We start from the raw sequence: 23,285 nt of genomic DNA, 5'->3' as shown, positions 1-23,285 counted from the left end.
AACCCGCAACTCTCGACAGACTTTCCAAACCGCGTTACAATATCCTAATTGGGACGATGGAGCGTTTTAGTCCCAACGAATGAGTTATCCTAAACCCATCAAAGGAGAAGACCACTGTGAACAAGTCCTGTCGATATTCTGTAGTCCTATAGTAACAAAGAGAAAAGAGACCAATCTGATAGAAGCCGAGATCAGCCAGAACACTCCCAAGTCCGGTACCATCCATGTATGATACCAATATAATATAACCCGAATCCAGATGCGCGTCCAAATTGCCCAAACCCAGCAGCGTAATAGACTAAAGTAAAGAAACAGACCAAAGAAAACTCCTGTCAAAAGCGTATAACTAGATCAGATGGAAAAAAGTAAAAAAAAATAGAAATCAAAGCAAATAAGCGGACAAAGAATGAACAAGTCCAAGATCTAGGCAAAGCACCCAGAAACGGAAGTCCATGTCCTGCCTTGTTCCAGTAGTTACTTCGTGACCTTTGTTCTCTTGTCCAAGCCGCCTATGCTATGTGCTAGACTTGAGATCTGGACAAGTGGCTTTTCGTGTTAGCAAAAACCGAGAAACATCTGTGCGGCTCCAGGGGTGCGCAGCCAACAAGACAGACAAGGATTATATTCCTTGCGGTTGCCAATCTGGACTTGTAGTCGAGAACCCAACGGTTGTTATCTGAGCCACACAGTAGCAGGTGCATCAGGTATGATACATTCATGCAATAGACAAATCGACCCCCAAAGAGCAGACTCATAGTCACTTGACGTGGCCCTTCACCAATGAGAACAACAAAGCATATCCTGTTCGCTTTTTGTCTCAAGGCAAATCCAGAATCCCGAACACAAACAAAAGCACCAGCGCCCTGTCTGATCCCCTTCAAACGGGGAGCAGAAACTAATAATCTGTCGGCAAAAGGTATGTCTCAAGGGAATCGTAGTCCCAGGCCGTATTGGCGAATTACGTCAAGCACCGGTCACACACAAAGCCCAAACCCCTAGATACCACACCGTACCTGGGCCGACGGAATCTCGTATTGGGTGGGTATCACAGCGGACGGGTTCGAGGTTTCACAAGTGCGAAACAAGGTAGTGACCTGCATTGGAACCCGTCATCTGTCAAGGATTTCGCAAATGGTGTTGATAAAAAAACCTGATCATCATGTGTCTGGCAGACCTTGTATGGCAGATGATCACGAACTGTGGGCAAAATCCTGCAGAAACCGGGAACGGCTAGGATAGTCGTCGGCCGGATGATGCACGCTTTCCAGCGAACTTCGGAGAAAACGGACGTCGACGTGGGAAAGGGAGGCCGGGTTGGGGTGCGGTGAGAAGAGTTTTTTTTTCTGCAGCGCAAAACGCAAGTGAGAAAAGCAACAACAAGGGTATGTTTTGTAAGGACTGTGGATCCCGCGCCCAGGGCGAGCGGCCACAGCTGCTAGCAGCAATTGAAATCAAATCAACACACACACAGAGAGAGACACATCTATCCAATAAAACAGGGATCCAGGAACAAAAAAGAAGAAATTTGTTAAAAACACAAGAAAAGAAGAGAAAGCCACCCAAGACGTGTAAGGAAATCGAGGGTTCACTCAGAATCCACCAGCACCACGACCAAAGCCGGTCGATTGCTGGGTATAGAGCTGGCCTGGATAGACAGTTGAAGTCCTAGGTTGTTGGCTCAATGTCTTCAGGGCAACCTCGGCGGCGTCCTCTTTCGCATTGTTGACGAATTGCCCGTCATACCAGTAGCGGGCCGCAATAGGAGTCACGATTCCCTGGACGGTGACAGTACTAGACCAAGCAGTACGGCCTCCTGTATTTTCCAAGGCGAGTTAGCATCAGTCAAACCAGGAACTAAAAGTCGGTGTACAAGTGAATGGGAGGGGGGGGGAATAGAGGGGGGAATTCTCTCTCATTCTGCAAGACTCCACACCCTTCCTGCAATGCCGAGACACACACACGGAGACAGGGCACAGGTCAGACAAGCTGATTGAGTAGACAGGTATGAGATTCAAAAAATAATACGCATCCCGAAGGAAACGACGGTGGGAAGAGGAAGAGGGGCAAAGTATCGGGTAAGTACCTCGCCGATCGGAGACGATGTTGAAGACAGGAGGAGTCCGCTTAGTACTGGTACAGTAGGCTGGTAAAGTTCAGTTAGCTCAGGTTCATATAGACAAGCATCACTTGTGGGATTGAGGTTGAGGATCTGGGACAGGCCGTTGGAGGGCTGAATGCTTACCATTGAGCTGATCTTGCCAGCTCGGCCGACTGCTAATGCTAGCCCCTTGAGTCCCGGTGAATGACATGTTGACCAATAGAGAAGACTGAGATAGTTGCAATTGAGGCACTGAGACAATGAGGCCGTGAGGTCTTGAGGTATGAAGTGGGATTGAGGGGAAGATGTGTCGAAAATAAATGCGACAGATATAGAAGAAGAGAAGAGGGCCAAAGCACTTCCCACCAAGATATAAAGGAAGAAGAGATCAATCTCGATTGGACCTGATTGGAAGCTGTCGAGGTCTTTTTAAATGTCCATCAAGGAGCATCATGGGGAGCGGGGAGTCATATACACAGTGGGCCATATCTTCAATGCCAAAAGGGCCGTTCTCGCATGCTGTTTTCTCTCTTTTTTTTTTTTTTTTTTTTTTCCTTCATTTTTCCTTTTTTTCCCTTTAATTTTGGACGATTCCCCCCCCTGGAGACAAACAGCAGCCTAACCGTCAAACCTAACGGGGCGGGCTTATGCATGTCGATGTGGACATGGCAAAGCGTCAACTAAATCCCCCCCTCCCTTATCCACCAGTGAAGGTAGGCAATGGGAAGAACATGCGGATCATTTGAGGCTGCAAGCTGGAACGGCCCGGCGCACGCCGACTAAAAAGCCCTTGAAGAAACGCTAGACATCACAGTAACGGCTACTAGTAACAGACTACCTGTCTCCCATTTCCAAAGATACAGCAAAGGGTTTTCTCTCAAAGACTTCAGAGAAGGGGAAAAAGGAAGAAAAAAAAAAAGAAACGTAAAAGAAGACAGACAGCTTTGAGAAAATTGGATGCGGATTGGATAAAAAAGTGAACAACTCAGAGAACCCCACGTTGATATTTCCTTTTTTTTTTTTTTTTCCTTGTCTCTTTTCTTTTCTTTTTTTTCGGTCTCGTTGTATCATCAGTCATTTCTGTAGCGGAACATATAAGCCCTAGAGCTCCAACTTGAGATTAGTTCCAACCGAATCGGCGGAACACCTTCTGGAAACCCTGGACTATGCATGAGGGGTTGAATCTCTGCCCAAAAAGCGGAGCTAAATTAGTGCATCTTTTATTCTCGATGACGATGCCCGAGTATTTACTCCGTTGGGCCGTACTGCCAGCTCATCATAGACATTTGGTCGTTCACATTCCCCCTCCGAGGTTCTTGAACCAAATCAACCAGGCCGCCCTGCATGAGCATGAACACTGTCTCGGCCACCAGAAGTCAGAAGTATATTGGAATGACGCAAGGATTGTCGGAGACGTCAAAACGTGTCGCGCATCGACAAAGGTACGAAGAACGTCACGCTAGCCCGGATATCTAGAGAAGAAGAACATCACAATAAGTCATGATGATCATACCCTAGGGGTATCAGTCCCCATTACCAATCATGGACGGTCACTGAATCTCTCCGTCAAGCCATCCCGGAGCGAACGGGGTCTCGCCTCCCTTTGGCAAAGCGAGTTGGGCATTCATGCAGAGAGTCAATCGCAACCATGGTTCTCAGCAATGCGGCTCTATGCACGTAACACGTCGATGTTCGACAGAGGACTAGGCACTTCAGGGCTGTTCTTCTGCTCAACGGGCCCCGCACAATTTAAGCACTCGCAGGCGCTAATTAGCCAAGAATAGCCGAATAAACCCCAACGGCGTCTGGCATTGGCTGTTTTTTCTGTCTTTCTTTCTTGGTTAAGGCAGCAAGGCCAGCAAGGGTCTTTAGGCACTGGCGCTAAAGTTGAAAAGATTCATTCAGAGCCAATCGATCGCAATCAATGTGTGTGCTTTTTTTGGGGATTCTTTTTGTTCACCACGGCGCTAGTTTGGCGTTTCCCCTGTTTGAGGGGTGGGGGGAAAGGGTGGGATCTGATACTTGGAAGCGCCGAGAGCCAGTCGAATATATGTATGTACTATAAAACCCCACGGTGAACCATGGTTCATGCCTACATAAGTACGCATCGACACTGAAGCGAAGAGGTCAGGCTTGAACTAGTACTCGATATGCAACGCCAGCATAGCAACGCACGAGAGATGTGCTCATATACACGCAAGCTGATAAAGAACAATGCAATGCAAGATGTGATGAAACCCCCCCTGCTCCAAATCCAGATGCAATATGGAACCGCCATAGCCTGCCCCTTCCAGTTCCCCAGTCAGATTCGGATTAGAGGATCGCCCGGACTTGGGCCCAAGTCCCGATGTACATTCTGCCGACAGGACAGGAAGCCAACCGGATGAGAAGACGGTAAAATAGAAATATAAAAGTCAAAATCAAAAGGGGGAAGGGGGGAATAATAGAAGAAAAAAAAAATAGCCATAAAAGGGCCAAAGGGCAAAAGCAAGCAAGGCAGTCCCGAAAGCTAAGCTAGAATAAGACATTAAACCACATCAAGTCATTAGGTCGTCAAATCCAAGTCTTCATCCCGCTTGATGCAGGACAGAAACAGCTCATACATCTCAACCACGGTTGATGAGCCATCTAGGCCTCAAGCCCCTGGTCGCTTAGGCAGATCCTCGTCGCTGAAGTACTTGACCGATCAGGCGCCGAGGGCCCATGCGCTCTAAGCTCTTCGACAAGTGCTGAGCGGGAAGCATCCACGAAGGCCGGCGCTCTTGATGCCAGCGACGACGAATGCAATCGTCAACTAGCGCCACAATACCTGTAGCCACAATCACACTGGAACCCATCAGCCTCAGAGAACAACAAGACAAAAAAACAACGAGGCAAGAAAAAGAAAAGAAAGATAAAAATAAAAGAGGGGAAGCTCCAAGGCAAAAGCCATCACAGACGTGGACTTACTCGGCCATGTCAGGCATCCTCTCATAAACCGCAGGATCACTGATCCACAATGATGACGGCGGGACCCAACCCCCCTTGCTCTCCTCCTCGACCGCATCGAGAGGCGCCAGAGTGTCCGGGACCAGATGGGCAATGGTCTTGGAAGTGCGCGTGTCAACCAGGAAATACGACACCTCGTGTAGATCACCCTCTTTGCGGAACTCGCGTCGCCACTGATACTTAGTGGACCAATACTCATACTCGTACTTCTTGTTCAGGCCAGGGCCCTTCCTCTTCAATTCGACATGCGCATAATTGGAGAACTCCAGAAGAATAGTATCCACCAGTGTCGGCCTCTCGACATCAGTACCTGGTGCCTTTTCCGCTTCTACATCGTCGCTCACACCTGGTTCGTGACAGGCGCTCTTGAGAACGTGGCAAGGCCCAAAGTCCGAATCTTGTCGTTTAAGATCTCCATGTGCAGTCGTTGTACTTGTCGACGGTGCACCATTGCTACTTGAGCCTGGCCGCAGACTGGCAAAGACGGTACTCCACGACCGACGGAACGCCGGACGTTTATCGTGTCCCGAGGAGGCTTCCCTCCTTGCCGAGTGACATACCTCCCGCCCGGAGTCACGGCAGTAGCGACGAAAGGAGAACTTCCTTGCGAAGAGATCATACATGCGCAGATGGAAGAGGATGACATCGCGCTGTGAGCCATCCCTGAGGTGGACGGGGGTATCGACGCGCAGGTTCATATTACCGTCGATAGTGGCATCATCATGGCGGATCAGCAGCCGCCTTGACGACGGGAACAAAGGCGCGAAAGAAGATGGGGTCGAAGGGATAGCGTCAAGAGGGAAGAACTCTTCCCGCTCGTGGACTTCATATCGTGGTTCTTCATGCGAGAGATCAGTGGCTGAACCAGCCGATGAAGCACATGTGGAGACGGAGTCTCTGGGTCTCGGAGCTCGTTCTTCATATACTACAGTTCTTTCTTGGTGTTTTGTGCTGAGGCGGTCACTCAAAGCTGTAGCCGCAGTACTTTTGGATGTCGAGCTATCCGTTGAACTGGAACTGCCGCCACCAGGGCGATCTTGACATGATTTATAAGAGCCCATTTTGAGAGGGAGGGGGAAAAAAAGGATATAATCTGTAGTAGTTATCACTGATCCACAGTGAACCGAAAGCAAGGAACTGGTGGAGAAGGGATGAGTCGGATATAAGGTGTAAGTCAGCCGTAAATAAGCCGGAGGGTGGTCAGATGAAGGTACATGCAACACCCCCGGATTCTTTTTGTGAAACGAGTTCAGAGTTTTGCGCGTTCAAATGTCAGATTCCCATGACGTGTGGGGAGGAGAGAGATGGGCGCTCTGGCATGAAGGGAAATTGAGGTATCCGCAATCCACGGAAGATTCGAAAGGGATCATATGATGAAAGGGAACAGAACAGGGGGGGGGATAAAAGTTCCCGATTGGAAAGAAGAGGAAGATATAGGAGAATAGTTCAAAAAAACAAGGCAAAAGGTAGGGGGGAAATGTCTACTCGTCATTTGAGTACCCGATCAATCTTTGACTATGGGCCATGAAACCCCCCTCTTGCGTTGACACCAATAAGAGTGCCAGAGCTCACCGGTAACGATAACAAAGTGCCAGCCTCACTACAAATCATACCTATAGAGCCTATAGAAAGCCCCCGAGGCTGTGTGATGTGTCTCCAGTGTCAACTGATAATTCGTTCTTCCTCCCCCTCTATGATCCCCCTCCGGGCCAGTGAGATCTCGGGCACCTGCATAGAACGAAGTCTGGACACGAGTTTCATTATGTCAGGGTTCAGGCCTCGTCCAAGCGTGAATTCTGATTCTGAATGCTACTGTACTGTACATGAACCCAGAATCTGCATTCTGCATTGGAATTGGAATTGGAATTCAGATGCTCAAATACTTTGAAAGGCATCGTCGGGACGTCATGGCAAACCGTGGGCCTGTGTGCGGTCCGTTCCGGGTGGAGCAGGGCAGAGTCTCATTTACACATGAAACCGAGAGGCGACAGCCTTCATTTTAGGTTATCTGATGAAGGTTCGGAGAATTCTAGCGCGTCCTGACATGACGACAAGATCAGCGACCGGAGCTTACGACCTCTGCGAGATTTCGTATCGAACAAGGCTTGCCGACTAAGCCTCCACCTACGATCAAGCTGCCCAACCGACCGCTGCTTTGGGCATACACTTGGCTACGAGAGATAATCTCTGGCCAACCTGAGTTGCGACCGAGAAAATATGTCCAATGAAAACTAAATGACCAGCCAGAAACTCAACAGGCCTGGTCGGAATGCTGCAATATTATGTCCAACGTTACCCTGGATAAAGTGACCCCGCAATGAAACATGTCCAACATGGAAACAAGAATGACAGCTTAGATCTGCGCATAGAGAGGCTGGGGCAGTTCCTCCCCTGGCTTAACCAGGGCCTCGGTGCTGCAAGCTGGCTGAGAGACGAGCCCAGCTCGGCTTCCCGGGACCGGAGGTCGGAAGCCAACATAGGCTTCTCGCCGGTCTCCTACTGTGATTGACCAGGTATGCAACCCATAGTAGGAAGCGATCGAGTGAACCAACCAACGACTGATCCAGTCAGTAAAGAACAGACCCTAAAAGGGCGAAAGGAAAACTCACCCAAATCCAGCCGCCCGTTCATCGACCGGACTCTCATAAACCATCTTCTCACCATCGCGTTCGCTGTGAGAAGTCATCTCTTCCCGCAGTTGACGGAGTTTCTCCTTCCGCTCAGGCGCGTCGTGCATCTGGCCATTTCGTCCAACAAAGACGATTTCATCTTCCGAATCACTGGCCGAGTCCGGGGCATCTTGCAAGCCTTCGTTCTGCAACAGGACCTGCTTCTCGTTCCACTTACGGATGAAAAGACGAATCTCTTCCTCTAGATCTTGAAGCATCCCACGTGCGGCACGCGCATGCTTCAACTTCAACCGGAGTTCCTTGGGGATAGGATGCTTCTCAGCTCCCTTGGCTGCCTTCATAGCGGACTGATGATCTACTTTATGAGAGTAGTGAACGTCCCACAGCGGCGCAAGGTAGTAAGGCATGGGGTCATGCCGAGTATATGTAGGCTGGATATCCCAGTCCTTGGAAGACGGGGGCTCGGCCCAGGGGTTGTGCAACAGACGATCTTGATACCCGGTCAGCATGCAGATTCACGTGCCAACACGCGAGAATGACCGAGTCATCCACGCCAACCCGGCTCGTGCAGATGAAACATACCGTTTTCCCAGCGCTGTCTCCGGCGGCTCCCATCTTTACCCTTCAGAAGAGCTTCCCGTCGCTTGCCGATATCACGCTGCAACGGCTCCCGGCGCCTGAAGCTGACCCGCGGGGCACGGGACTCGGTCTGGGTAGCGGGAGCGGCTTCGTCGTCGAGCGGGATTGACAGCGACACGGTGGCACCGCGTAGCGATGAGCGCGTCGGGGTCGGTGTGGAAGGGGTTCGGTCTGCAGGGGAGTCCGAGAGGGTCATATCCTGCAGGGACGCCACTGCATGTTGCTCCGTCCACGCGGAGATGGCCAGAGCTTGCTGGGGCGATAGGGTCGCAGAGCCCTCAGGGCGAAGTCGCGGGTGAATAGCCATGATGGGACTTTGGGGTTGAGGAGATAGAGAGAGATAGAGAAGCAGATAGAGGGGACGAGAGGGAGGATAAGGCCAGAGATAAGGCCGTTTGACCCAATCGTTCGCAGGGAGAGCACGGGGCAAAATCAGGCCTGTGATTGGTGGAAAGTAGCCCTAGATAGCCCTAGCCCTGCTTTCCTGATTGGGATAGAGGCTGAGACTCCCAAGGTTGACAAAAGGTGGAGTCGAGTGGACCTCGGGATTGCTTTATAAGTGACTGATGCAGTGGACAGTCCCTAGGTACGGTCCTGGACGGCCCTGGATGGCACTAGTGAATTGCCTGTGCAGCCTGAATTGCCAGGTCATATCCGGTGACTCATGTGATAGTCATAGTGGAGATGGCATTCTCCACCCCCAGATCGCCTGGCACACAGAATCAACACTGATATGACTGGAAATAACCATCACGATGGGTTCAGGGTCATCGTTTCAGGTCGCGAAACACAACAGATAGTCGGGTAGACCGGGTAACAAATTGCTAAGAATAACCCCCGACAGCCTAGCGCGGGGTCCAGAACTTGGCGCCTAAAGGGTAACAAGGCGCGTGAGACCGCCCCCCATTCTCGATCCCGTCCTAGCTCCGAAAGCTTTAAAACCCTTCTCCCCGTCCGCTTTTTTCTTTCTCAATTATCCTAGTATTACATCCATTATGAAGTTTTTCACTCCTCTTGCGCTGAGCGCAACTGCGACCGCGCTGGCATTGGTTAACCCCGAGCAACAGCCTTTGGCACCTTCGATCGTCCAGAACCCACAGTCTAAGTCTTTGATCGAACTGGCCCCATACCAGACCCGCTGGGTGACGGAAGAGGAGAAATGGTCCCTTAAACTGGTATGTCAAAGCTCTCTGCTTCAATCTGACCATGGCTAATGTTGAATTAGGATGGTGTCAATTTTATCGATGTCACCGATGAATGGCAATCAGGCTCCTACGGAGCCTTGCACACGTCGCGCATTGTTCACTATCCCGAGGAGATGAAGCACTCGGATGCCATTCACCCTCTTTCTAAGACTCTCGACAAGAAGAATATGCGTAGCAACTTGGAGCACTTCACCTCGTTCCACACCCGTTACTACAAGTCCCAGACTGGTATCGAGTCTGCAACATGGCTGTTCGACCAGGTGACCGCTGCGATCCACGAATCCGGGGCCAGCGACCACGGCGCCACCGTTGAGCGCTTCTCTCACCCTTGGGGCCAATTCAGCATTATTGCCCGCATCCCCGGCGAGACGAACAACACTGTCGTGTTGGGCTCCCACCAGGACAGCATCAACCTGTTCCTTCCATCCATTCTGGCTGCACCTGGCGCCGATGACGATGGCAGTGGAACCGTTACCATTCTCGAAGCACTTCGCGCCCTGCTGCGGTCGGAGGCTATCGCTCAAGGCAAGGCCCACAACACCGTCGAGTTCCATTGGTACTCTGCGGAAGAAGGTGGTCTACTGGGTTCCCAGGCTGTCTATGCTCAGTATAAGAAGGAATCGCGCAACGTCAAGGCCATGCTCCAACAGGACATGACGGGCTATGTTCAGGGAACTCTTGATGCTGGTGCGCCAGAGTCGGTCGGTGTCATTATCGACTATGTCGACCCAGGCCTCACTTCCTTCATCAAGGAGGTCATCACTACTTACTGCGATGTCCCCTACGTCGAGACCAAGTGCGGTTATGCTTGCTCTGATCATGCCTCTGCCAGTCGCTATGGATATCCTTCGGCATTCGTGATTGAGTCTCAGTTCGAGAACTCCGACAAGAAGATCCACACTACCGAAGACAAGATTGAGTATCTCAGCTTTGATCATATGCTGCAGCACGCAAAGATGAGCTTGGCCTTTGCTTACGAATTGGCTTTTGCTCCATTCTGATTTTGCTCTTTTGTCTGTGTTGATATGTTGGTTCGGCGTTCTGCGATATACCTTTTGAGCTGGAGCTCGCATTTCTAGACCCCCTAAGCACTTTTCCGGCTTCCTCGGGCTAATACCCATTATCAATTGATGTTCATGACTTATCTTCTACCACATCCCATGTAACTTCTCAAACATAATCGCTCATTGGGGCAAGTAATTTCAGGTTTACGTATCCACTCCATAGTGTTAATCTCGAGTCCAGCGGGCCCATCCAGATATGACGTAGACAGATTACCTTGGTGATTCACCTCACGTGATGATCTCCGACGATCCTGTGGGAAAATGTATCCCACTATCTCATTGATCTTGATTTATTTTACTGCAATTTTTCACTTCCAAACAGGCCAATCCCCCGGGAGGTCTATTATACTGCTCCCTCCTAAACCTGAACGACCAAGTCGGCTCCATCTCCTACAATGGCCACCCCCTACGCCCAGGAACTCCAACTGGCCAGCCTAGCAGTGCAACGGGCGGCCCTCATCACCAGGAAACTCCTCTCGGCGGTCGACAAAGGCGCCCTAGACAAAAGCGATGCCTCGCCAGTAACAATCGCCGATTTCGCCGCACAAGCCTCAATCATTGCGGCAATCCACCATGTCTTCCCAAATGACGAGATTGTCGGTGAAGAGGACGCAACAGCCCTCCGCGAGAACCAAGTCCTCCTCGAACGAACCTGGGAACTAGCAACCGAAACCCACCTTGACCACGAAGCTAGCGAGGCCCTCCTTCACACCCCGCAAACCCGCGAGGAACTCCTCGACCTAATCGATCTCGGCGCAAAGGGCAACTGCACCCCCACCAGTCGAACCTGGACCCTGGATCCGGTGGATGGCACAGCAACCTTCATCCGAGGAGAGCAATATGCCGTCTGCCTCTCGCTAGTAGAGAACGGCCAGCAAAAGATCGGCGTGCTAGGCTGCCCGAACCTACGAGCATCAGGGCTCGTCTCGGAGACCCTCATCGACCGTGATGGTCACGGACAACTCCTTGCCGCAGTAGTCGGCCAAGGCGCAACTATCCAGCCAATGGGCCCAGGCGCCCTCCTCCCCTCCAGACCGCTCGAACAGATCCCCCAGATCACAGATACCTCGGCGGTTCACTTCATCGATACAAAGGCCGCCACAACGCAGAACCTGGAGCTTCACGCTCGCGTCGCAGCTGGACTGGGCGCTCCGTGGCCAAGCCCGGTTGACCTGTGGTCGGCGCAGATGCGTTATGTGGCTATTGCAGTGCAGGGTGGGTGTAATGCTTTCATCAAGGTGCCATTGAGTAAGGAGTACCGGTCCAAGATCTGGGATCACGCAGGTGGCATGCTTATTGTGCAGGAGTTGGGCTGCGTGGTCTCTGATTTGGAAGGGCGGGCTGTAGATTGTTCGCAGGGTCGGACTTTGGCTGGGTGTTATGGTATGGTTGTTGCGCCTGCTTCGATTCACCAGCGACTTCTGGAAGAAGTCAAAGTGGCGCGGGGTCTGTAGAGTTCTCTTTTTTTGTTGGCTACATATATTCATTGATACCCAATGCAACATATATACAATTACAATTACCGTAAAGAGAATAGAGAATCTTGTCGAGAACCTTATAGTTGCTCTGATCGCCGACATAAGGTTGGTGCCCCGCAATTCTCGAATAGGCAAGTCAGTGTCACACCAATTGTAGTTTAGGGTTGAAACACTTCCCAGTTTAGACATCCTTGTCTTATCCCTTTTGTTTGGCTGACATTACACTACTAAGTTGTGTTCCAAGGCTGATTTTTACCAAGTCCAGGCTGATCTTCGTAGACCGTGCGGGGACTGACTTGCACTTCAGGTTCAGGGACCTTGGGACTCCCGGATCGTTCTATGCTTCACTTTTGGGCTCTTAATTCAGAGGCCATCGAATTCGGTATATTCAGTAAAGTTCTAGATAGCTCATAGTTCTAGACAGTACAACATACAAACTGTATGTTATAAAAGACCCCGGATAGATGACATCATCCAACTTGACCTAATTGCCTAATTGCCGCATACAGGATTTCTGCGCAATGGTGCCATTGGTCTGCAGGTCACCAGACCTGGGGATCCCCAAATGCTATATGTAGCCCCTCTCCTACTTTGACTTTTCCTTCCATAGCTTCATTTTGGCTATATTCACCATGGCTTCCTTCAATCCCTTCGCTAGACGCGAGACCCACAGCGCCAGCTCGCTGAATACCTACCGCGTCCTCGTACCCCTTAGCTGGGTTTTGGTCGTGGTAGTTGGCATTTACTACTCTTTGCACTCGCCGGACGATGTCAAGAAGAGCAAGAAGATCTGGAAACAGGCTAATAAGCACAACACTCCGTTCAGTCAGAACACTACTTTGACTGGGATTTACTGGTAGGTTGACAATCCCCCCCACCTGGATAACTGTCACACTCCACCCACATCATATGTCACGCTGTATATGTCGAAGTAATTGAAATTTCTCATACTAACAGCATACAGGATCCTGCTTCTCCTATCGCAGCTAAGCTATGTCTACCACCTCTTCTCCAAGAACAATGTGCTAGTCACAGCTGCCGCCAACGTCGCCACCCACTTTATCCTGAACAACGTCTTCCTGTTCGTCTGGATCCTCCTCTGGACCCGTAATTACTTCTGGGGTGCTGAGGTCGTCCTCATCTTCCACTTCCTCAACCAGTGGATTACCTACTGGCGTCATCGTGGTCTGCCAGCCTTCGTCCACCTCCCAGCTGTTGCAGGACCTTATGCCTGGACATTGACCGCGTTGTTCTGGAATGGTGCTGTGGCCGTGCATAGCCACAACCTCCCCGGAAGGATCGTCGCCAACATTTTCATCTGGGTGATCCTCATTGTGGGATTGTTTGATATTGTCCTGCGGGAAGACTACATCCTTGGATATTGTCTCAGTATCTTGTCGCTGTGTGCGTATTGCCCTTTTATGCCCCTTGCATAACCCCCATCCTGTCAATGTTCCATTCTCGAATATGTAGTGGGTCACTTGCTAATACATATATCCCTCTAGCTCTGGCTTTACGTCAAGTTGCTGTCAAGATCATCGCCCTGCAGTGGATCTTCGCCTTTGTTGTGTTTGCGGTGTTCCTGGTTGTCTCAATCTACATCTCCACAACGAAGTACACTGGTCGTGACAGCCTCTTCCGTCGTGTCGCACACCCCGAGTCGACTGACCGCGAGAGAGCTCCTCTGCTTAATGACCAGGTTTGAACGTCGCCAAAGGTTGAGACTAGTATGTCTACTGTTCCTAGTATGACATGTGATGCCAGGAACTGAGTAACCTGGCATCTGATAAGGTGAGGTATGAAATGATTTTGAATACGGACATTCGTTGCAATGGAGTTGTGTTTTATGAAGCCAATGCACTAATGTATGAAAATGGACCCACTTGATATGTGTTTGAATGTTGATATTGAATTGTGCTTAAGTGTCGAATTATCAAACAATTGCAATAAATGAAATAAACGAAATCAAGATAATAAAATTAGTAAAGCCAAATTATTGCTTGCAGCCTGGCGCCCCCGTGCAGAACTGAACTCCTCGAAAACGCGACTTCCCGTTGCCCTGACAACCTCATCCACCTCCACCTTGTTGATGCAAGCTGCGGACGAACCGGGCTGGACTTGTTTCTCGATTTATTGACTCCGCACTGTTCTCCTCTTTACATCTCTTCTTCGATTCGAGGTATTCTTGAAATTATTGAGCTTGACAGTTCTGACTCTGGCTCTGTCTTGAAAGACCTGACTATCATTGCGCGAGCTGATTCAGAATACTATGATCTGAGTTGGAACACATTCCACGTTCACCATGAGCCGCCACCCTCCGTCCAATTACGGCGAGGAGCCGCCAGCATACCTGGACCAAGAGACGGCTTCCTTTTTGTCCGATCACGACTCTCCGAGCCATCCCTCCCGTGGCGCGACCATGCGTTTGTTGCCAACCAGCGGCGATGGCGCCGATGATTTTACTAGTCCCAGGGCCGCTTCGCCTTCTACATATGATCCGCATTATGATTATACTCCGTATGTACTCAGTGCTATTCTATCCATGAAACCCTATACCATCGCTACATACCAGTGGTTTCCCTCGCTACCGCGGAACATGCCCTTCCAACCGAAGCTCCTTCCTTGACGTGACGGGGCTGGGAGAAAGCTTGGTGCCAGTGCAATGGCTGCTTGAATGCTGTCATTGGACAGGGCCGCTGAGCTTGTCGCGTTGGAAGCACTTCGCGTAAACATTGTACATGATTGCATTATTCCATTACATCCCCCACTCCACCCCATACCCTCCCTACAAGCCAAATTATTGCCGTCTCAGGCATAATGGCGTTTCCAACAAGACCAAGGTCTAACGTGAGGACACGCCCATATAGGACCGAAGAAGATCCAGGCTACGATCGATACTATCAAGTTCCAACTGCGTCCTCACCGTCGCGTCGACCATCAACCATGACAACTGGTTCCAACCTACCAACAGCGAGCTTAGCAGATACTTCCGTCTACCCGTCTATTCCCCCACGCACAGGATCTCCCATTCGCCCATGGAGTCCGTCCCATATTCGACCGCCATCTGTGTCGAGTGTTGGCTATGAACGCGCCGATCTGAATGGCAGCCCGCGGCCGGGTACACCCAGCTCTAGATACGGCGGTAGCCCTCGTCGGCCATTGCCCCCCGCTCCTCTATTCTCTGGGCCAAAGTCAAGTGCTGTCGACACGAGCATTGATATTGGTGATGGACTGGACGGAGATGACCCATTCGGTGGCGATGGTCGTACGATTCACCACAATTCACGCGGTAGTGTGCGGTCCTTTATGAGCGAGTCGACCTTTTTGGGGGATGAGAAGGACGCAATGCAGAAGGTGGACCTTGACGATGATGAGGACGCCGAGTCTGGTTCTATTGATCCCAACATGCACTACGGCCCAGCACCGGAAAAGCAAGGTCGTCGAGGTGTCAGATCTAAACAAGTCGTCAAGAAGGAGGTTCAGCTTGTCAACGGCGAGCTGATCTTGGAGTGCAAGATCCCCACAATTCTGCACAGTTTCCTTCCTCGCAGAGACGAGCGCGAGTTCACTCATATGCGCTATACCGCTGTGACATCTGACCCCGATGACTTCACAAACAGAGGATATAAGCTCCGTCAACAGATTGGAACGACCACCCGTGAAACAGAGCTGTTCATTTGTGTCACCATGTATAACGAAGATGAGATTGGTTTCACCCGCACGATGCACGGTATCATGCAAAATATCAGTCACTTCTGCTCCAGAACCAAGTCTCGTACTTGGGGTCGTGATGGCTGGAAAAAGATCGTTGTTTGTATCGTCGCTGATGGACGTAAAAAGGTCCATCCTCGTACTCTCAATGCCTTGGCCGCACTTGGCGTGTACCAGGAGGGTATTGCGAAGAACATTGTCAACCAAAAGGAGGTCCAGGCTCACGTGTACGAGTACACCACCCAGGTGTCGCTTGACTCTGACCTCAAGTTCAAGGGTGCCGAGAAGGGTATTGTACCTTGTCAGGTCATCTTCTGTTTGAAGGAACACAACAAAAAAAAGTTGAACTCCCACAGATGGTTCTTCAACGCCTTTGGTCGTGCTCTCCAACCGAATATCTGTATTCTGCTCGATGTCGGTACGCGGCCTGAGCAAACAGCCCTCTACCATTTGTGGAAGGCTTTCGATCAGGACTCGAATGTTGCTGGTGCAGCCGGTGAGATCAAGGCTGCCAAGGGTAAGAACTACCTTGGTCTGCTTAATCCTCTCGTGGCAAGTCAGAACTTTGAGTACAAAATGTCCAACATTCTGGATAAACCTTTGGAATCAGTGTTTGGTTACATTACTGTCTTGCCCGGTGCGCTAAGTGCTTACCGGTTCTTTGCCCTGCAAAACGATGCAGACGGCCATGGTCCGTTGAATCAATATTTCAAAGGTGAGACGCTACATGGTCAAGATGCAGACGTCTTCACGGCCAACATGTACCTGGCCGAGGATCGTATTCTTTGCTGGGAGTTGGTGGCTAAGCGAGAAGAAAGATGGGTGCTGAAGTTCGTCAAGAACGCGGTTGGAGAAACTGATGTGCCTGATACGGTACCTGAGTTTATCTCACAACGTCGTCGCTGGCTGAACGGCGCTTTCTTCGCTGCTGTCTACTCGATCTTCAATGCGAAGCAAATCTGGAAGACAGATCACACTATTCCTCGAAAAATCCTGCTTCATATCGAGTTCTTCTATCAGTTCCTTAATCTCTTGTTCACTTACTTTGGTCTTGTGAGTACTCTAGTGATTCAATTGTTTTGCTGCACGTCGACTAACCTGTCTAGGCCAACTTCTATCTCGCGTTCTACTTCATTGCCGGCTCCTTGACTGATAAGAAGCTTGATCCGTTCGGTCATAACATGGGAAAATACATTTTCATCGTCCTGCGTTATGCTTGTATCTTGGTCATGTGTTTGCAATTCATTATCTCGTTAGGAAACCGACCACAAGGGTAAGTCAGTTTCTATGAAGAATCCGGAGATTCTACTAACGCATGACAGTGCCAAAAACTTGTACCTTTCCGGTATCATTGTTTACGCCGTCATCATGTTCTACACGGTGTTCTGTGCTCTGTACTTGGTGGTCAAAGAATTGCTTGCACGCGCTGGTGTAGGAAATAGCGACATGGACGTGAGCGACAGTCTCATGACCAACATCGTCTTGTCCATGCTGTCAACCGTTGGTCTGTACTTCTACAGCTCCTTCCTCTACCTGGATCCCTGGCACATGTTTACCTCGTCGATCCAATACTTCCTCATGATGCCGAGTTACATCTGCACACTGCAGGTTTACGCATTCTGTAACACGCACGATGTGACCTGGGGAACAAAGGGAGACAACGTGATCAACACCGATCTGGGTGCCGCCAAGGTGATCAACGGCTCAACCGTCCTCCTGGAAATGCCCTCGGAGCAACTTGACATCGACAGCGGCTACGACGCAGCGCTGCGCAACCTCCGCGATCGTCTCGAAGTCCCCGAGCCCCCACCGTCCGACTCCCAACTCCAAGAAGATTACTACCGCGCTGTCCGTACCTACATGGTCTCGATCTGGATGGTAGCAAACGTGATCCTGGGAATGGCAGTCTCTGAAGTCTACGGAGTTGATGCAGGTGGTACAAACATCTATCTCGCCATCATCCTGTGGTCTGTCGCCGTCCTCGCCGCTATCCGTGCCATTGGTTCAACCGCCTACGCAATCCTAAACGTGATCCACAAGATCGTCGAAGGAAAAACCAAATTCGACGCTGGCAATATGACCAACTTCGCTCCTAGCTCCTTCGGAGGCAGTAGCGTCGGCAAATCAACCGAGTCAGGCTCTTCATCCTCTCGCCCTGTCCGCTACGGCGGTGGTGCGACTTTGAAGGATCGTTTCAACGAAGCGCGCTGGTCTGCCGGCCGTGTAGCTGGAAAAGCTATGTTCTGGCGAAAATAGAGGATGACAACCCCCTCTGCTCTATCTTCTCTTGAACTAAACGTTTCTCTTTTGTTTCTCCCCTTTAATCTTTCCACTGTGTTTTTTTTTGGAGTTTTGCTTTTGAGATATCAGGTGTTTAATTTTGTGTGTGTTTTTTTATGATGGAAATATTCTTATGATCTTGCTTTTTCTCTCTCGAATTGAGATATGTGGACATGTATGTTGATGGATGTACTTATGCTGTTTCTTTGGAATTCAATCATGCATTTGATGATAATATTCGATACTATAACTTGTATCCAGCATCCTGGTTGCGCAGATTTTATCAAGGAATATGTAAGAGACTTCTTCTATTAAGTAAATCTTCAAAAACACCTGCTGCCCTTTTCATTTCATACAAGACGCTAACATGCCTGGCAGAAACCCCGTATCGTTCACAAACTCAAGTATATACAAAGAATATGACCTAGAAGTCGCAGAACATAACTCCAGAGCCACTCATATCTCATTCAATCGATTTCCATCGACTTCATGAACCCTCGTAGCGCGAGGACCCAACTCAGCAGGAAACACCTTCTCCCTCTCAGAGTAAACAGGATAAACAAGATGCTGCTGCTCGCTAGCCTTGGCAATCTCATCAATCATAGCCTCCTTCTGCCTCAAATTCCTCCTATACATTCGCCTCTGAAAGACAATTGTCAAGATCGCCACAAGGAGACATGCGCCTAGTCCACCACCTAGTCCCGCACTTATCGCAACTGTATGTGATGCCGGACATGTTGAACCAGAGGGACATGTGTCATCAGCCGAATGAGCGCCAGCAGTATCATCATTTTTGGCACTTGCATTGAGGGAAGAATTTGACGCCGAATTAGCAGTGGAAGTAGTAGCCGACGAAACGGACGCAGTCGACACCGACCCAGCAGACACAGTATCCGACCCCGAAACGGACGACGAAACGGAATCCGAAATAGACGTAACAGTCACATTGATCATCTGTCCCATATCCAATCTCACCGCATTGTCACAGCAATCAGAGCCATTGACGCTTCCGCACCAGAAACCGCGGCCTTGGATCGGGCAGGGGATTACGTAGAGGGTTGCGTCGGAGACTATTTTTAGCGGAGCAGATGTTAGGTCGTTATCACGCAAGCCAAAAAAGACCCGTCTGTAGTCCATTGCGTGAAGAACAGCATAGTATCTTACCATCATTCGCAAGACCAGGACACTGTCCACTCTTCCACGTCGAGTCCGTACAAGCACCTTGGCGTAACAGACCGCGGAAATTTGGATCTTGGATGTAGCATACTCCACCAGAGAGACAGATATCGTTTGGGGTTTCGTTGCTCTTTGCGAGGGAGCAGCAGGGGCTGTTTTCTTGGGAGGGGAAACAGGGTTGGAAGCTTGAGTCTGCTTCTTTACCGCTTGTTAGGTAGCATTTTGGGGTTGCCGTGGTTGTTTTGAATATTGTGACGAGTAACGTTGATATTTGCAGGATATTGAAGGTTGTTTTGGGCATTTCTTCGCGTTGGGAATGGATTGATGGAGTATGGGATAATAACGTTATGGGCTTTAAGAAACGGTTTGAGATCAGGGGGAAATCATAATTCTAGTTTGGTCTTGGTGGTACAGATTGGGGCTGGAATCTGAGACGATTTGATAGAGAGATGCATTGTAAATTTAGATCTGATTTAGGGGATTGGGGGGATTGAGGCGGTTAGTAGATGGTTGGGATTGGCGGAGATGCGAATTCTGTTTATATCATCGCCAAGACGATTAAGCGCCAAGGTGATATTTTTGGCGCGTGTCAACGGTACAGTAGACTGGAAATACATTAAAAAACATACTGTATGGGTGCAACAAATAGCAATGAAGTCGCCAAGCTAGAATCCGAATATACACGTATAACCAACCCACTTGGGGTAAAACACAGTTTACGAGTCACCTGATACTAGCTGATTTTTGACTGCGCAATTCCTCTAGGTTGAGGGTTTTCCTTGGATTGAATTGCATCCTACTATTCAGGCTCCATGAAGAAGATATCATGGCTCCGTGTTTGTCCACAACCCCGGAATTAGACGATGCAGCTGACGGTCGGTCCGACCTTGAGCACCGTTATTGGAGGTTATTATTATAATTTCTGCCCATGAGCAAGAAGACACATGAGTGTTATCCAGAAGCCGACATATTTGGTCTACGTTGATCCTGTATTTGAGGACAGAAAGAGAGTATCTTGAACCCTTCGGCTAAGCAGAGAATGCGGGGAAGCCCGTCACTCAGATTATGTTTAGTGAGCAATTTACAGAACTTCCAAGGTATCATGAATCATCTAACAAAGACGTCCATAGGCGTGATCGGATAACTCGGATCAAGAGGGGAGAGAGTAACAGGGAAAGGCCAAAGTGGCAGACGAACCCAGCTCATAGGTCCGGTGTATTCTCCGAGGCACAACCCCCAGTTCTACCCCGAGGTCCAGAACTAGCATCTTTTGAATTACTAATATGATAGAGGGGCTTGAATCAAGTCTAAGTTGATTCGAAAATGTATGCCCATTTTCGAAGAATTCGATTCTCATCTATGATACGAGATCCTGGGCCATGTTCTCGGAAAAGTCAACACAGACAGTGCCTGCTACTGCGGAAGTTACAGATTTAGTGCCTATTACGGAAAATGAAGGTCAGTCTGAAGCATCCAGCACTTCCACAAAAAGTGTCCTACGAGGATGTCTTCAAGTTCTAGGCGCATTTTTCATATTGTTCAACGTCTGGTGAGTCAACACTTCTGCAATCCTACTCCGTCGCTAATTCCAAACAGGGGCCTGAGTTTTGCCTTTGGGTCCTTCCAAAGCTTTTATACACTTGAATATATTCAGTCATCCACCGCATCGGACATAGCATGGATTGGTACAGTTCAATCATGGCTTCTCATTGTCGGTGGCTTACTGTCTGGCCCGCTGTTCGACCTCGGTTACTACAAAGAAATGATATTCATCGGAAGTTCGTTGGGTGTTCTTGGAATTATGGTCCTCAGTCTTGCAGACCAATACTATGCGATATTTCTGAGTCAGGGGGTATGCATGGGCCTTGGATTCGGGCTGCTATATGTGCCCAGTATTGCATTGGTTAGTCGATCATTCACGACCAGACGCGCTGTTGCGTTGGGCGTATCAACGAGTGGTGCTCCTGCTGGGGGCATAATATACACCGTCATGTTCAATCAACTCATATCCAAAGTGGGATTCCCTTGGACTGTTCGTTGCATGGGCTTCGTCATGCTTGCGCTTTTCTCGGCAGCGGCTGTCCTGCTTCTTGTACCGGAAAGAAATACAAAGAGGCCTGAGAGAACTCAGCGCAGAAGCCTACTGGATACGCAAGCATTCAAGGACATTTCTTTCTGGAGTTTCACTGTCGCCAACTTTTTTCTTTACCTCGGATATATCACGCCTTATTATTACATTCCAACTTATGCCGAAACCAAGCTGGGAACGTCACGAACGTTGGCATCTAATATATTAATGATATCCCAGGCATGCTCGATCATCGGGCGTGTTGTTTTGACCATCTTTGCTCATCACTATGGTTCAATGATCTCTTGGATCTCATGTGGTGTTCTATCCGGTATGCTGTGCATTACCTGGATAAGTGCAAACAGCCTTGTCAAATTCATTCTATTTGCTTCTTTCTATGGTAAGAAATGCATATCAATCTTTACCCTGACAGTTCACTAAATCAAAAGTTAGGTGGTATCTCTGGCGCTCTGATCCCACTTCCACCAAGTGTCTTCTCTCATGTCTGTCCCGATCCAAAGAAACTAGGGACATGGCTTGGGATGGCACAAAGCTTGAGCAGCTTTGCCACACTGCTAGGCCCACCGATAGCAGGTGCGCTTGCTTCAATTGGCTCCAATGGTAGTGCTGATTTGAATTATCTTGGAATTCAACTGTTCAGCGGGATAACCATGTGTTTTGGAGCATTCCAAGTCATTGGCCTATGGTATTTGCTGTACAAAAAGAGAGGCAAGACAGGCCTTTTCTGAAAATGAAGGAAGATGGTGTTGTTCATGACTCACGATACACGATTCCGAGGGAAATTGATCGTTCTGCTTAGCATTTGCGCTGGATTGGGGTGCATCTGCGTTTCCCGATGATATTGAACCCACAATACCGAACTAATGTTACATCTTACTCATAATCTCAAGTGTTCTCCCATGTCTTAATAGGTCAACGATATAGTTCGGGGATGCAGCCAATCAAATTATTTCGGGAAACTCATGTTATCACGGGATCTCGGTCTTCTCATCAAATCACATCGACATGAGTCATGGGTGAGAGCCCGAAACAATGATTATCAACAATTAAAACCGGACATTTGTTCTCATCTTCGACAGAATAGAATCACAATCTAAATCTGAAACTGAACCGGAAACAATTCAATTCCAAACATGGCAGCGCTTCGCCCCAAAGGACCCTTAGTCTCATTCGCTCCGGCCCTACTGCCATCGAGCAAAACAATCCCAGGCCGAACCATTTCCCTGGAGAAACTTGACCTCAAACATGCAAATGACCTCTTCGCCCTCACCGGCGGCGATGAATCAACCCCCAATGCACCACTCTGGGACTACATGTTCGACGGACCATACGGCGACGCAGACAAATTCAAAGACAGTATTGCCACAAAGTCAGCCTCCATCGATCCATTCTTCTTTGCAGTAATCGACAAGCGAAAGGCCCTTCCAACATTCGGAAAGGCAATCGGTTATCTATCATTGATGCGAATCGTGCCGGATCACTTTTGCATTGAAGTCGGGAATGTCATGTACTCATCTGCTCTTCAGCGGACGACCGGTGCTACAGAGGCTGTCTATCTTATTGCTCAATATGCATTCCATGAACTTGGTTATAGGCGACTGGAGTGGAAATTAAACGCATTGAATGGCCCGTCGCACCGGGCTGCTTCGCGTTTGGGATTCACTTACGAGGGGACTTTTCGCCAGCATATGATTGTGAAGGGCAGGAGTCGAGATACTGCATGGTTTTCCATGTTGAAGGATGATTGGGATACGACTTTGAAGAGTGCGCTTGAGAAGTGGTTGGATGAGAAGAACTTCAATGAGGATGGTAGTCAGGTTAAGAGTTTGCAGGAATTGAGGAGTGAGACTGCATAGACATAGACTGTTGCTGTTCTTCCCTGCCTAGTTAGATACCATGAATTCAAAAACATAGATATTTCATCTAA

At 49.4% G+C, this 23,285-nt stretch overlaps 10 protein-coding genes across 10 annotated transcripts; 6 read left to right on the top strand and 4 right to left on the bottom strand.

Annotated features, from left to right (window-relative positions):
* Positions 1 to 1,589: 1,589 nt before the first annotated feature.
* N7511_009708 (double-stranded RNA binding motif domain-containing protein) lies at positions 1,590 to 2,309 on the bottom strand (the record flags this gene model as incomplete). The annotated part of the gene is made up of 3 exons (XM_057132085.1): positions 1,590 to 1,813; positions 2,084 to 2,143; positions 2,243 to 2,309. 3 exons carry the CDS (start codon positions 2,307 to 2,309, stop codon positions 1,590 to 1,592), a joined length of 351 nt encoding a protein of 116 aa, XP_056980073.1.
* Positions 2,310 to 4,749: 2,440 nt separating this feature from the next.
* N7511_009707 (uncharacterized protein) lies at positions 4,750 to 6,147 on the bottom strand (the record flags this gene model as incomplete). Its single annotated transcript, XM_057132084.1, has 2 exons — positions 4,750 to 4,924; positions 5,048 to 6,147. The coding sequence occupies 2 exons, from the start codon at positions 6,145 to 6,147 to the stop codon at positions 4,750 to 4,752; spliced, it is 1,275 nt and encodes a 424-aa protein (XP_056980072.1).
* A 1,292-nt stretch (positions 6,148 to 7,439) lies between these two features.
* N7511_009706 (uncharacterized protein) lies at positions 7,440 to 8,662 on the bottom strand (the record flags this gene model as incomplete). The annotated part of the gene is made up of 3 exons (XM_057132083.1): positions 7,440 to 7,644; positions 7,696 to 8,206; positions 8,299 to 8,662. 3 exons carry the CDS (start codon positions 8,660 to 8,662, stop codon positions 7,440 to 7,442), a joined length of 1,080 nt encoding a protein of 359 aa, XP_056980071.1.
* Positions 8,663 to 9,350: 688 nt separating this feature from the next.
* Positions 9,351 to 10,561, top strand: lap1 (putative aminopeptidase; the record flags this gene model as incomplete). The annotated part of the gene is made up of 2 exons (XM_057132082.1): positions 9,351 to 9,530; positions 9,581 to 10,561. 2 exons carry the CDS (start codon positions 9,351 to 9,353, stop codon positions 10,559 to 10,561), a joined length of 1,161 nt encoding a protein of 386 aa, XP_056980070.1.
* A 458-nt stretch (positions 10,562 to 11,019) lies between these two features.
* Positions 11,020 to 12,078, top strand: N7511_009704 (inositol monophosphatase family protein; the record flags this gene model as incomplete). The annotated part of the gene is made up of 1 exon (XM_057132081.1): positions 11,020 to 12,078. The coding sequence occupies one exon, from the start codon at positions 11,020 to 11,022 to the stop codon at positions 12,076 to 12,078; it is 1,059 nt and encodes a 352-aa protein (XP_056980069.1).
* A 656-nt stretch (positions 12,079 to 12,734) lies between these two features.
* On the top strand, positions 12,735 to 13,807 carry N7511_009703 (DUF1774 domain-containing protein; the record flags this gene model as incomplete). The annotated part of the gene is made up of 3 exons (XM_057132080.1): positions 12,735 to 12,958; positions 13,067 to 13,506; positions 13,608 to 13,807. The coding sequence occupies 3 exons, from the start codon at positions 12,735 to 12,737 to the stop codon at positions 13,805 to 13,807; spliced, it is 864 nt and encodes a 287-aa protein (XP_056980068.1).
* A 597-nt stretch (positions 13,808 to 14,404) lies between these two features.
* Positions 14,405 to 18,069, top strand: chsB (chitin synthase class II; the record flags this gene model as incomplete). Its single annotated transcript, XM_057132079.1, has 4 exons — positions 14,405 to 14,619; positions 14,970 to 16,866; positions 16,920 to 17,086; positions 17,136 to 18,069. 4 exons carry the CDS (start codon positions 14,405 to 14,407, stop codon positions 18,067 to 18,069), a joined length of 3,213 nt encoding a protein of 1,070 aa, XP_056980067.1.
* Positions 18,070 to 18,549: 480 nt separating this feature from the next.
* N7511_009701 (uncharacterized protein) lies at positions 18,550 to 19,570 on the bottom strand (the record flags this gene model as incomplete). The annotated part of the gene is made up of 2 exons (XM_057132078.1): positions 18,550 to 19,163; positions 19,258 to 19,570. 2 exons carry the CDS (start codon positions 19,568 to 19,570, stop codon positions 18,550 to 18,552), a joined length of 927 nt encoding a protein of 308 aa, XP_056980066.1.
* A 1,078-nt stretch (positions 19,571 to 20,648) lies between these two features.
* Positions 20,649 to 22,086, top strand: N7511_009700 (uncharacterized protein; the record flags this gene model as incomplete). Its single annotated transcript, XM_057132077.1, has 3 exons — positions 20,649 to 20,818; positions 20,866 to 21,737; positions 21,791 to 22,086. 3 exons carry the CDS (start codon positions 20,649 to 20,651, stop codon positions 22,084 to 22,086), a joined length of 1,338 nt encoding a protein of 445 aa, XP_056980065.1.
* A 405-nt stretch (positions 22,087 to 22,491) lies between these two features.
* Positions 22,492 to 23,214, top strand: N7511_009699 (GNAT family N-acetyltransferase; the record flags this gene model as incomplete). The annotated part of the gene is made up of 1 exon (XM_057132076.1): positions 22,492 to 23,214. The coding sequence occupies one exon, from the start codon at positions 22,492 to 22,494 to the stop codon at positions 23,212 to 23,214; it is 723 nt and encodes a 240-aa protein (XP_056980064.1).
* Between the last annotated feature and the right edge of the window lie 71 nt (positions 23,215 to 23,285).

Source organism: Penicillium nucicola (genome assembly GCF_028828085.1).
Source record: "Penicillium nucicola strain IBT 29836 chromosome Unknown utg000010l, whole genome shotgun sequence".
Taxonomy (NCBI): domain Eukaryota; kingdom Fungi; phylum Ascomycota; class Eurotiomycetes; order Eurotiales; family Aspergillaceae; genus Penicillium; species Penicillium nucicola.
Note: the sequence above shows the minus strand (reverse complement) of the source record. Positions and strands in the feature narration are given on the sequence as shown.